The following is a 15310-nucleotide window of genomic DNA, read 5'->3' as shown; positions in this document are numbered from 1 at the left end:
TGCGTTTGAAGCGAGGGTACTGGGTTCGAGTCCCAGAGTGAACATCAACTCTGAGATGCAGGTACATCCAGCTGACGAGTCCCAAATAGGACTAAACGCGCGTCCTGGATTCCACTGCTAGCCACTATCCATCTCTGCTAAGGTTACATATGTTTAAATAGTACAAAGGAAAAGAAGGTCAAATATTTTTTGTACAACTAAAATCAAAATAAGTCCGATCATATCAATGGCATGTTAATTTAATCAAGATGTTTCCTTATTTTTTATTATATTTAAAAATTTCTACTTTGAGATAGACAAGGTAAAAATGAAAGTTGAAACCTACCTAGGCTTATTTCTTCATCTATGGTGTAATTGTGTAGTTACAAATAAATTTAAGCTTTCAAATTAACAGGGAATAGTTGTTAAATTTAAAAGTTATTCACTAACTAAAACAGTTGAATGGCAGAAGATGAAGCTATTGACTATGGATCTATACTTTGGTTTATTCTGTAGAAATTGAGGTAGAAGTTGTATATCAAATGAGTATTTATTTATTTACTTCACCTATTGAAGACATAATAAATAAACTACATTTTAAATGATCTGCAGAAATCTTGTAGAAAATATTGCTTTAGCTGACTGTGTGACAAGCTTGATTTTATCTTTATGAACGAGAAATATATTGAAAGCTCCATGACTAAACTATCGATCCTAGAAAGCAAAACATTATTAAAAGCCTCATCCTAAGCTAGAAATATTCTCTATCATTTCAAGTCATTTTGATGATAGCATTGTCTTATGCTAAAAGTGAGACTGTAAACATCATGTCCCGTTAAACTTCAATAAAACGATAGCAACAATAATGAGATAATCCAATCCGAGTTATGCAGCTTAGTGTCATTTAAAAGCATTGAATTTAACATTCCCAATCAATTAAAGAAATAAATTATCAGCGGTTCATCAAAATTTATGAATAGGTATGCCAAGACAATGTCAGTTAATGAAATGTCAAGAACTGCAAGCTCCTGAGATAGCATCATTCCGATAATCATAATGTATGGTTGGACATGTCAGATGGCTGCTCAAAATGTATTAAAATGGGCTAGATGTATTTGTCCACAATCTCTTAAATCTTGTACCTCGTATAATTCTATATCTTTCATTCATGGAATTACTCTTTAGTGAGCGGTTTTTTCTATGTTTACTTCAGTTTTTATTGGGCTAATGCACAGCTGTGCTGAGTCGTACCAATTTTCAATACAAGAAACACTTTAAACATACATCTTACTCAGATTTACATGACTGATTTTAATAGAATTATCTTTCTATTGCCCGTTGACATGTTTTTTCTTTTGGACTAGCTCTTTCAAGATTGACAAATTATTATTACTTCGTAGTCAGTCTCAATTACTTTATCAGTAATCTCCAATTTACCTTTGTACTGCGTTGTAAATCCTCTTACTTACTGAGGTGCTGTAAGGCATATTTTTTCACAATAAATAATGTCATTATAGCCTATTTTTACCACTGCTTCACATTTTATGTTTATGGTTGCCTTTTATAAGTTTCTATTCTTAAAAATCATCAAGTATTGGATTTATAAACCTTCTATTGTGTGTGCATTATAAGCCCAGTTTTAGTGATAAATTAATCTACGTATCGGAGTGGTTTACGATCATGATAATTGATACAACTTGAGAAAGAATTAGGAATCTATCGCCAGTATTTTTACTGGGATTTACAAAATAGACGTATAAGACAAAATATAATCGTAGTCCCGAAAATGAAGAGTACCTAACATTAAATAGTTGAAATCATGAGTCGATTGAAGCTAGACCACCATGAAAAACCTGGAAGCACTGGACAGCCATTTCGTCCTATTGTGAGACCGATAGGTCCTGGGTTCGAATCTCGCAAGACAGGATCGTGGATGCGCACTGCTGAGGAGTCCCAAAATAGGACGAAACGGCCGTCCAGTACTTTCAGGTTTTCCATGGGGATCTAGCTTCAATTGACTCATGATTTCAACTATAAAATTACTAAAATCTCCACAAAAAGCCCCTTCTGATACCTAATATTAACTGATCAACTTTTCAACAAGGAAATTAATCATCCTTATTTCAAGCTAGGATACCTATCTGTTGCTTGTATTACAGTGTGTTTTAGGTTGAAAATGAAGAAAAGTCCCTACAAAAAAACGGATTGATTTCTTATTACTAGTTATTGGTTTTTAATGTCCTGAATTCCTATTTCATATGAATAAACAAGTATTTCTTGCTTAAGATTAATTTGTTGTCACTTTCTCGCATGTGAACGCTTAATCTCTAGACCACTGAAACGGCATTCAACAGTGTTAGTGTCTAACTTCAACCAATCCACGATATTCAGCGACCGTTCACCATTGTCTTTAGTGAGTAACTGACTCACAGTAGACACGGTCGAACTCCACCGGTCACAGCTTCTCACTAGAACTCCAGGGAATCTATCTTGAAGCTAGTCACTAACATCGATCCATTCATGATATTAATCTAAACTTATCATTATTCCTTAATACATTATCATTGTGTAGTCTTTACTTTTGTTAAAATTTCTCACCTTTCAATCTCTCGAATGTTTTGACTTCTTTTTATTTGTACAATGTATTCATTCATAGTGAAGTACTGCTAGTAGTAGTATGTGATTCTTTTCTTCTTTTACTCATAATTTCTTCATTTCTTTTTGTAGGTTTTACCAAATTTGTCAGAAGCATTTTCAGTAAGAAAAATAAAACAAATTAAGATGATAAAGTTTTTTTTTCCCTTAGTATTCTCTTTTTTTTAACCTCCTCCAATTATTATCACTGTTATTATTACTATTACTAGTATTATTCAAAATCTTTCCTGTGATCAACTTCGCACGTTTTAAGGAAGATCTTTAGCACTACGCTTGTCATTGTTCTCGTTATTGTTAGTGTGGTTTTTGATAATGATGCTGTTGATGATGGCACTGTTGTTTATTTATATTTGCTGTTGTCTGAATTCATACAATCACTCTTGCTACTGAACACTTTCACTTCTAGAATATGTACTCATCAATTGTTATACACAATAATCACATTATTCTTAAACAGTTAAGTGCATTTTTTCAGTCTTCAACAGTAGATCATATCTCTATATAACTACATCTGCACGAAATACAATAAAATTAAGTCACATTAATAAAGTGAATTACATTAGATATTTTTTATTGCTTTCTAATGAATATACTATGTATTAGCTACTATCTTGGTTTATTTCAAAATGTCTATACTGAAACTTTAATCTTTGTTCAATTTACTTGTAGTTCACATGGGAACATACTATTTTATTCTACTGACTTTTATTGAAATATCTATCGGCTAAAAGTTTCTCAATGAATTACTATTCAATATTTTTATACATTTACATGAAATCTGAGTTATAATTAGTCATTTAACCTGAAAAGTAGAATTTTTAAAAATATTTCCTGAAATTTATGAGCAAAGATGGATAGTGGCTAGCATTGGAATCCAGGATGCGCGTTTCGTCCCCTCTGGGACTCGTCAGCTGGATGTACTTGCACCACATAGTTGATGTTCACTCTGGGACTTGAACCCAGTACCGTTCGCTTCAAACTCCATCGCGTTATTCACTTAGCTACTGAGTCCTGATAGCCACCTGTTTGTGCAATGGGGTGAAGTTTAAATTCACTTGGTGTTGTTTAATTGCGTCTTCTCATTTTAAGATGGACAACTGCTGTTTTGTCATCAATGTCTAATTGTGATTGAAATTCACCCTCTATATGTGTATGTTTATCTGTTTAATACTCTTAAATACTAAAATAACTAAAATCAGACAGAATAGTGGTGAATAATTTCAAGTAATAGACCCATATTTTCCATTGCATGATGTTTATTGTTTATTATAATCACAAACATTTTGCCTGTTCATAAAGATTCCCATTTGCAAAACAGCCTCATTACAATTAAGCGTGCATTAGACAAATCATTCGAATTATTTTTGCTTAACGACAGTTTTGACTACCACTGTTTTAAAGGCTCCCGCTGAAATATTTATTGATCTCATGAAGAATTCAAACAAGCATTCATATTTATTTTATTATTGGTTCATATCAATGCAGCCAATATATATCAGCTACTATTATCACATTGTAATTATTCACATTCACTTCATTATGCATAAATTAATTTTGCATGTAGTAAATTGTTTTTTCTATTATAAACCCCTTCAAACATACTTTACACTACATTATTCTTGCCAAAAAAAAACCTTTTTTTTTCTAATGGTCAGTTTGTTATATTCAGAAAACAGTTTATACCTTAAATATAGTAGAATATATATTTATAGCATGCTTGAATTTCACCCAAGGTTGATTATGCAATTTAAAAGGCATGCCGAACTAATTTGTTATTTTAATCTAAATAATAAATGTTGTTTTCCATTTCTATTGAGGGAGTATACAGTAACCTGATATATATATATATATATATATATATGGAAGCATTTTATTTATTTATTTAAGCACATAAGTATTGGTACAAAGGGGCGCCGGATACATATGCGCTACACAAATCTTATTTGATTTGTGTGAGGCCTGTGATACTGCCCGGGTGCGCAAACCGAAGCAGGTGGTCTTCTTAGGAAGCTACACTCTGAGCCTTTGACCTAAAGATCTGATCCATAAGGCAGTGAAGCATCGTAAGAAGATGCAGTCCCATTGTAGCCGGTGACCAACGATTGATTCATACGCCATTTGTTTCCTCAGGATACTGGAGCCCATGTGCACCATTGTGTTGGAATCAGGGTTTTCCAACTGCCCTAGGTGAACTCTCCGTGTCCACCAACCCGTTTAAAGCGCCGGACATTCGCTTTTCATCGTCTTAATTTTGTAAACAACACCCGTGGTACGAGAAGGCAGTGAGTAGGACTTCCTTGGCAGAGGCTATATACGCGTGGCCATGTGAGAGCATTTTCAGAGGGAGAGCGGACTCTCCCCACTCTCGGCATATATGTAAACTGATATTTACCGCCAAAATACATTATAACTAATACCTTTTGTATTCGTACTGGCCTAGTTTCTGTAAGTACTGGGTTAACAAGTGAGAGAGCTAACAGCGTAATCAATCATTAAGACTATGTAGAAGCAGATTTATGAGCGAAATGGCGTAATAATTACTTCACATTAGTGTTTGTAGTTATCGTTTTGCAAAACTTGGTCATTAAAACTATTTTCACAAAACAGTTAAGACTTTTTTTGACTAAAATGAAATATCCTGTTTGTCAACGTAGCATTCCATGGTGTCAGTTGTAATAGTTAGTAATTTCCCAATGATAATACTCTAGATTGCATCTGGTTAGTCTCTAATGTCATGTAAGCTTCTTTGAACAGATGTCTTGACATTATATTTAGCTGCAAACTGACTAACAGTTAACCAACAGTTGAATCGAGGACATTTATCCAGTCTTCTCCCTGATAGATACAGAAATTTGGATTTACAAGTGTAGAACCTGATGAGAAATTATTGAAAAGAATATTCTTCGTTCATAAAATTGTGTTTTAATATGATGGGAATTTTTCAGCGATTTTATTGTTTTTACTAAACATATATGAATCTGGGACTAGAAGTCATTGTATCTTGCTACTGTATCTGAACAAATCGAAATCATATATTTTAAGCATTAACCTAATTATATTTAACCGTTTGAAGTATTATTTTTGTTTTTGGTATGGAAGTCTTAGCAGTCTTCTTTACTAAACCATCATACGATACATTCTATTTTGGAAATTCAAGTGGTCTTTAAGGAATAAGATCGCTTCATGATATAATGATATTTTGTTGTTTACATTTACAGACATCCAAATTTTTCAATATGATATTTCCTTACTCTACTTTCAAATGAGTGGAAATCAAGTCATATTGATTGCTTTTTTGATGATATACAGAAAATCTCTTGCTAACTGGTTTCTAAACAACTCCAGATACTTCTTTCATGTTTAATAATTAGTTAAGGTCGTAAATGAATCTTTTGTATTCATTTGCACACATGTACTTCTAGCAGGCAAAAGGAGGGTTCTTCTGAGTTTGGTATATATGGGTTTTGATAACTGAATTTTCTTCGTATACTATACAGTCAATTGCATCTAATTTGTAAATTCTAATGGTACAGTACAGTTTGAAACTTACAAATAAAAGTGGAGTACTCAACTTGCGTACATGCATAAAAATCTCACAATTCCAAATGGTTTCTTGACAGAATATGATGTATGTTGTACACGTAAAGTAGATAAACGCTTTTTTCATACATCAAACTCCTCAGCCGAATGTACTAGTATCTTAGTATTTACCTGGTCCAGGACTCTACACTTCAAACTCTGTAAGGTCTTCATTGTCTTCGTTGTACACTTCTTATATACGCGTGTATCATTACCAGGTGGAATTCTGTAAGAAAGCTTGAACTGCTTATTTGAATCCATCAACAATTACTGATGAACTGATGAACTTATTCCAATGATACTTACAACAGAAAACATTCAGTAGTATCGCACTGTAATATTTTATGAGACGATTGTTTTTTGTACAAGTCATCAGTAATGAATTGACACCCCAAGAAAACAACTGTTTAATGAACTTGAAATGTAGTTTGAAAAGATGACTTATTTCTTGTTGTTTGTACAAGATTTTCTTATCGTTTTACATTCTACTCTGAGCATATTTCGGTTAGACAGTTGAATGTAGTTACGATTAGTGATCTATACCAAATACTGGAGAATGTATTCTAACAATGTTGTTATTTATTAGATTCAAGTAATTTCTGTAAATCTCAAACACTATCACAATTATTTGGTTTTAATTTTTATTCTACTCTCTTTTTACTTAAATTATTTTATAGATGATCTTCAATCTGAACTAGTTAGACATTATTTAATAGAAGCGGTTAATACACCTACTAAAGGTGTACGCCTTAAAGGTTTTGCAAGTGAACCAGTATTTCCAAGTTTAGCTGCTCTAATCAACCGACATACACAAGATGCTTTAGCATTACCTTGTCGATTGATTCTCCCAGCCATTCCAACTACACCATTACCACCTGGATATAAGCCTCCACCACAAATTGTAACTGGCTTACCATCGAATACTACGGATACAACAATAAGTAATCATATTTCACAATCAAATAATGGATATATTCCGAAAGTTGACAGTGCTACTGGGCCAGTTTCAGAATTAGGCTCCGTTATAATGGATAATGTGGAAATTGATTGTACAAAATCAGTTACCAATACTTCTACAATGGGTATAGAAGGTCTGCCATTCGAATGTGTAATTAAAGATGAACATCATAAATCAGTGATGCCACAAAGTCTGCTTAATCAAGGCATGAGTAAGTGTTAACTTTCAGTGTGATAATAATTTATTGAATGCTCTATTTTAAATTTGACTCTGTTCATTTGATTTCTAAATAGTTGGATCTATTTATTAAAAAATCATGCTTATAGATTCAAGGAAACTGTTTCATAAAAAAATACTTGATATACTGCCTTTAGAATTGCTATCTCAGTAGTCATAGGCATTCGAATAACGTTACTTAACTAACGAGTGATTTTCAGAAAGTATGGATGCGTCTTACATGTCGTTTAGGGAATCCATACATATTTCCTTATACATCATTTAAACATCCTTATCTTATTTAGCCAGAATTTATAGCTGATATGATTAGTGTCTGTTATTAAAATATATATACCTGTTTGGCTGAAACTCGCAGAAAAATATTCATGTTTATTTTCAATTTTAAAACCCATTCAAGGTAGTAGAATAAAGTGTGATTCTATACAGTGTTTATCCATATGTTTTGACAGAGACAAATTAGAATTATATTAGGTTGATAAATCTAGATTCCAACAGCTTCAGAAATATGTAAAAGATGAACCTGTAATCAATGTAGTCAATTTGATGGAATACATTGAATAACATTAAAAACTTTATTCAAATCAATTCGAGGTCCTGTGTTGACTAAGTAATAAAGAAAAGAACCCCCTGATATATGTTTCTCAAGCGTAAATGAGCTCAAAGAACAAAACATCTTCAAAATCCATATTCTGAACTACAAATATTCCCCACTATCTTGGTTTAAAGATAAATCAACTGCTTCTCATAGTACGATAGTACAATATATGCACCATAATATATTCAGTCTATCCTAGATTGACCATCACTTATAATTATTTACGATATTTTTTTTCTATGAAATTAGTTTTTGTCTTAAAACTGTTAAAAGTATAATAAACCATCCGTTATGAATTGATACCATTAGCTGGAAAAACCGATGAAACTCAAGTAAAATTCCAAAGATTTGTTTCAACTTAGTGTAAGACTGTTCAGAAATGTCTATTCATGAACTTAGAAGGATAGAAACATGAAAATTTCAAATTTCGCTCCCAGTATGATACATTTAAATTACTGAGTAGGAAGTTATCACAAGGTTTATACTGGCTTATTTTTCAAGAAAAACTATAGATCATTAGGAAAGTTCGTTTTAAACAATTGTAAAGTTGTCTTTGTAGAAAACTTGAAGAATATTACTGTGTCTTCTTTCTTATACAACAACTACTCTAAGTTTTGATACAGAACTGAGTCAGAAATTCGCTAATCGTGAAAACTACAGCTTTAATTTCAATTCTGAAAATCTGTCTTTGAATCTAAATAAGTATGACTTAACAGCTTTTTGATACTGGTGAAATTAGAATTCAGATTCAATGTATCAATAACAGTTAGTGGAATTATTTAGTCTAATGATTTGAGGACAAACATGAACTAATTAACTGACACAAACCATTAAACATTTTTTTCCTACTTGAAGATCTCTCAGAAGAATTCATGCAGAATTCCTAATAGTTTTCACTGCCTGTTTGATGAAGAGACACATCTGAATTAAAACAATAAGTCCCTTTGGTAAATTCAGAAACTCCAATAAAAAACAGAATTTATTAGCACCTTACATTAAACTGGCTCAAGAAATTTTGAAAATAATCTGATCACATATTTATCTGTTAAGATCTTCAAATATGAAAAGAATTAAAGGTCAACTCGATTAACTGTAAGATAAAAGAAACAAAAATATTAAGCAAAACTGGTCGAAACTGATGATTTAATCTGAAATTTATCTTATGTCATTGACTATCGACTTATTTATTGACCTATTTATTACTTAGTTTGATTATACATTAACAGTCTCAGCGCTTTATTTGAACTAGGTTCACTTATTTTAACCTTATTATCATGCAAATGATGAATAAGATTCAACACGTCACGGACATAAATATATACAATATATAACACTTGAATGAATGTATGGTCAACCTTTTTGTTGAGATTTCATCAGTACCAAGTACTGAATAACATGACACTAAGTGATCCGTTTAGTATTAGTTTTAAACAATAATTATTAGGTTATTAGTCACTGAATAGACAACAAATAAGTATTTATGAGACATGAATATTATCAGAAGGGGGTTTTGTGGACGACCGTCCAGTGCTTCCAGGTTTTCCATGGTGGTCTAGCTTCAATTGACTAATGATCTCAACTATATTTAAAAAAAAACATGAATATGTTAAATTGAATTCTATAGAGATAAGTAACATATAAAACTCAATAAATTAAAACCAGCAATGAAGGGATTTTAAATCTATCATAGTTTTCATTTCTTTATCGACAGTTTTGTCGAAATCAATTACAGAATCAACCTACACTAACAATAATAAATCTTTAGGTGTAATGTAGAGTATCAAACAACTTTGGTAAATTATATGACAATATGGTAAACCTTGACTAAAACTAATATTACACTTTTCTAGATGTGAAGTTCCTTGACGTATTATGGTAGTTTGATTATAATCAAAATAAAGGGTATCTTATCACGATCAGTCTACTGTGTGATGAGAATATGGAAAACTTTTAATTGTGTAAAACTACACTCTATTTGAATGGTATTTGTAATGAAGGAATAGCTTTATTCTTGTATAGTTTTTAGTATGGTAACATTGGAATCCATGCTTAGTTTGATTTTTGACCATCTGGTCGTCTATTTTAATACTATTTATTGATCCTTAGTTCATTAGCTTCCATATACTAGTGCTTTTTTTTTCAATCCTGATCGTCTTATTGTATTACCTTGGTATATTCAATGATTGCTTCTAAATTATCTAATTGAGAAAAAGATCAAGTTCATTTAACCAATTTATCCGTATCTTTTATTCTTTTACTTATTTCAGCCTATAGATGTTTCATGCTAGGATCAGTAGATACTCCACAGTGGAATAATGAACTATGTTTCTCAAGAGCAGTTGATCAATTAATTCCATTGGAAACTTTAACAGCATCTGAGTGTGATCATGGCATTAGTCGTGTTCGATATTCAGATATTCAATTACATGTTAGCGCACACGATGGAATTACAATCATAGATTTACTAAGACGGTTGTTCCTTCGACGTCATCTTCCAAACAATATATTATTATATTGTGGTGTAGAAACTCGGAAAAAAGAGTAAGCATATTTTCCTAACAAAACATTCTGATTCATATATATGAGCAATGGATTAATAATGATATAGCAATGCTTCAACACTTATAAATATACGGAAAATTGAGTCGTGTTTAAAATAAAATAATATCATTCTATCATCATGAAAGTTATTATATGGATCATTATACTTACATACTTACGCCTGTTATTACTCCCGATGGAGCATAGGCCACATACCAGCATTCTCCAACCCACTCTGTCCTGAGCCTTCCACTCGAGTCCCAGACGGGACGAAACGCGCGTCATGGATTCCGCTGCTAGTCACGATTGTTGAGGACGTTAGGTTCCCAAAACTCACTTGGAAAAGGTCCTATTCTCTTAATTTTATGTTTTCACACTAAGAGATGCCTAGTTGACCTACAGCTTACATTCCTTGACTGTCATTGGTTGACGAATTTTTTTAGTATGTTACTTTGTGGTTCTCCCAAGGGGGTTTCTATCATTATATAAATAAACTTGATTTGTGTGCTTAGTAACCTCGTATTTTCTGGGTACTTGTAGAATACATTCTATACACCTGATCAAGTCTTCATGATCTAGTTATCAGGGCCGCGGATAATGGATTAGAATAACCTATCGTGTCATTTTATCTTTGACCTTCGTTCCGTTTACCGAGTAAGATTAACTCGTAATAGCATCAAGCATATCAACTATTTATCTATCTTTGCTTAGATATCAGTCATTTCGTCTATTCTTTTTAAAATTATAATGCAGTAAATTGTGATATTGGATTGTCTACATTAAATTATAAATATAATAATAATAATAATAAGTAGAAAACATTATGTTAGAATGGCTCGTTGGCAAACTCAAGGAAGCCTCGAGAAGCGCAGAAAGAGCTGAAGACATTCCATCCAATCACCGCTAAGGGAACATTCTAGAATGTCAACGTGTAGCTCCCCTATTGGTTGAATAAGAAGGACCCCAACCTAAACACTATTGTTAACCCTTAATTATTATCTTTTAATAATTGAACATCACATATTTAATGATCATGTAAATCATAAAATTATCAATCAGACTATCATTTTTTTTAACTATTCCATTAAAATGTATTATCCCCAATGTTAATTAATTATCATAACACTTAATAATGTAATAAATAAATTAATGTATTTGTAATATCCCAATGAGTAGAAAAATTAGATTTTCTGATGTTTCGTGACTCAGTGCAAGCCACTTCTTCAGAGAATAAATAATCAAATTAACAATAATCCAAGTTTAAGTAGTAAAATTTAGTTATTTATTCTCTGAAGAAGTAGCATACACTGAGTCATGAAACGTCAGAAAATCCTATTTTTCTACTCATTGGGATATTACAAATGTATTATTTTTATTTATAACAATCTAATAAGAAGGGGTTTTGTGGAGATTTAGTATTTGCATAGTTGAAAGCATGAGTCAATTGAAGCTAAACCACCAAAGAAAACCTGGAAGCACTGGACGGCCGTTTCGTCCTATTGTGGGACTTCTCAGTAGTGTGCATCCACTATCCCGCCTCGCGAGATTCAAACCCATGACCTACCAGTCTGGCGCCAGAGGTGTCCCACAATAGGACGAAACGGCTGTCCAGTGCTTCCAGGTTTTCCTTGGTGGTGTTATTTATTTATTATTTATTTAAACACATAAATATTGGTACAAGGAAGCACCAGATAAATATGCGCCTCACAAATCTCATTTGATTTGTGTGAGGGCTGTGATACTGCCCAGGTGTCCAGACTGAAGCAGCCTTGGTGGTGTAGCTTCAATCGACTCATGCTTTCAACTATAACAATCTACCCTATACTTAATTTATTTAAAATTATCATATCAAAACTTGATAATGATACCTTAATAATGCAATAATCCAAGAAAACAATCTGAATTGTTAATTATTTCTTAGATACTAATCACTAATCATTAATTTATAGAAATATATATACATATTATTTTTTGTATTATTGATTTTGCACAAAATAAGAGTTTTCTTTTGTTGTTTTTTTTTATAAAAAAAATCAACTTTAGATTTATTCATCCCGAACATCAAAATCATGGAATACGGAATCCTAAGTGAGTTGACTGTTTTTATTTTATTTTTCCTTTTTTTTTAAAAAAAAAAGAAGAAAAATAAAGAAATGTACAACTCTGTTACGTCCTTGAATCTGTCTGCCCACTTTCGTGCCGAGTATAACTTGTCTAATGTAGATTAAGATCTTGACGCGATAGGCTGACTGGCTTAACCTTGAGGCTAATATGCGTGAGTTCGAAACGAGGGGTAGAGAGACTAAAACTATTCTATCCCTGATTGGCTGACAAGCACGCGCTCACGAGAGAGAGAGAGAGAGAGAAGACAAGACAACTGGAACACTAATCACTTTATTCAAATCCCGATCTAGTACCCGAATTCCGAATTCGGATTAGTGTAAAAAGATACATGAATCAATAGATGAATAATACAATGGAAAATACAATTATGTCCAAAACTTTGGGATTACAGTAGAAAATAGAGTACAAAAGGTTACGTCTAAATTACAATAGCTTTAGAACAGAAAAATGCTATGGCAGTGAATCATACATCAAACGAAAGCTCATGATCTGTAGAATAGAGTACGGGCAAAAGTAAATGTTATAGTTTTACAAGCTATGAAGTAAATGAAATAACGCCGCCAAAAATAGCTTCCGTAATTTGTTAAGGCTTCTTGTTTCGCGGTTCACATCAAACTCTTATTTCTATAGATTCATATACGTGTATTTGTATAAAATAATCTAAATACTTTTATGTTAAAAGGTCATATATAAAATAAATTTGATGTTGCAAAGATTCAAGTTGTTTTAAACACACACTGACACACACACACACACGATGTTATTACTTAGTAGTTCTAACTTAGTTACTAGTTTTACAATTGATAATTATTCTATGAAAGAAGAAAGATTAATTAAAATCCTTGAAATTATTGATTAAATTTTATGTATATGTACACTTAATTGATCTTGTGATAAGTTAAATAGGGAGGGGTTATTAGGCATTTATAACTTTAATTTCAATTAATTTAATTCTTATGATCATATTTTTATATCTAAAAATAAGGTATTGATATTGGTATCCAATTAAGAAACTTTCATTCATTCACTTATTCATTTATATAATAATAATAATATTAGTAATAGTTGATTGATCAATAATAATCCATTTATATTTGTTTGCTTATCTTAGCAACAAAAAATTAACATAAATTTAATCAATAAATGTTTATAGTGATGAATCATTTAAAATAATTCATTTGAGTTGATACATTGAAAATGTTATAATCAGAAGGGGTTTTGTGGAGATTTCAGTATTTTCATAGTTGAATTCATGAATCGATTGAAGCCAGACCACTATGGAAAACCTGGAAGTACTGGTCGGCCGTTTCGTTCCATTATGGGACTCCTCAGCAGTGCGCATCCACGATCCCGCACTCAGGAGATTGCAACCCAAGACTTACCAGTCACGCGCCAGAGCACTCAACCGATAGACCACTGAGCCGTCATACAATGGTGTTAGTTTCTAACTTCAACCACTCCACGAAGTTTGAGCAACCGTTCACTGATTGTCTTCAGTGAGTTTCTATCTCACAACAGACGTGGTTTGAAATCCACTGGTCACTGCTTCCCACTAGAACTCCAGGAAATATCTTTTGAAGTCAGTCACTAGTGAGCATATGATTATAATCAGAAGAGGTTTTGTGGAGATTTCAGGTCCTAGGTTCGAATCTCGCAAGGCAGGATCGTAGATAAACACTGCTGAGGAGTCCCACAATAGGACGAAACGGCCGTCCAATGCTTCCAGGTTCTACATGGTGGTCTAGCTTCAACTGACTTATGATTTTAACTATGCAAATACTAAATCTACACAAAACCCCCTTCTGACATTGATTATACTATAATGAGAAGATTTAGTTAATCAGAATGATGTGTTATATATATATATATATATATATATATATATATATATAATGAGAAAAATAACAAACTATTCATGTTTATGTTTTAATAACCTTTTCAACTTTTATAGAATCTTTGGATTAGTTGTTCGTAAAGGAATTAGTGAATGTACATGTCATATATTTTCTGAATGTGATCCAGTTCATTCAGCTGAATCTATTGTGAATTATATACGAACTATATATCCTCATTTGAAGAGTTAATTCTAAAATTAAAATTAAAATCATCAGTCAAAAAAAATCTAATATTGAAATGTTATTATTATATTAATCTATACTAATGAAGATATTTCCATATAATAAATGATAATTTATAGTAAATTATTATCTATACTACTACTGATACTACTTATATAGTATTTCTTAACTTGGATGCTTTCTTTCTTCATTTTTCATGTTGAGATATTTTTTGTGAAATTATTATTTAAAAAAAAGGTCTTCATGATTTTGTTTTTTCTAGTTTATTTATTTTTGAGTGGGGGTATCCTTCACCAAATAAATGATTGATTGCATGCAGTATCAATTTTGTTTTCTCCCTTTTCCTTTTGTGTTTGTTTGTTTGTTTTCTCTTTTTGTTAAATCTAATTGAAATCCGTATTTATTCATAATTGAACATACTACCAGAATTATCCTTTATTGTCTTTAACATTATGTAAGATAAGTTCATTTGTTATGCGCCAACCATTTTCTGTAGTATTCTATATCAAACCTGTTTATCATTAAATGATAATATTTAAAATTTTTATCTTGTTCAATAGACAA

The 15310-nt window shown here is 31.9% G+C and overlaps 1 protein-coding gene across 1 annotated transcript in view; it reads left to right on the top strand.

The window, feature by feature from the left end:
* Nucleotides 1-14752, top strand: part of Smp_144280 (putative tensin) — a gene marked incomplete at its 3' end in the record, with an annotated part of 46013 nt that extends 31261 nt beyond the window's left edge. Inside the window, exons 11-14 of the mRNA XM_018795107.1 lie at nt 2707-2736; nt 6891-7382; nt 10271-10544; nt 14620-14752. Of these exons, the coding sequence (XP_018649453.1) occupies nt 2707-2736; nt 6891-7382; nt 10271-10544; nt 14620-14752 (929 nt within the window). The remainder of the gene's footprint in view (nt 1-2706; nt 2737-6890; nt 7383-10270; nt 10545-14619) is intronic.
* Nucleotides 14753-15310: the final 558 nt, after the last annotated feature.

Source organism: Schistosoma mansoni, chromosome 1 (genome assembly GCF_000237925.1).
Source record: "Schistosoma mansoni strain Puerto Rico chromosome 1, complete genome".
NCBI classification, from domain to species: domain Eukaryota; kingdom Metazoa; phylum Platyhelminthes; class Trematoda; order Strigeidida; family Schistosomatidae; genus Schistosoma; species Schistosoma mansoni.
This window is presented reverse-complemented; position numbering and strand designations above follow the sequence as displayed.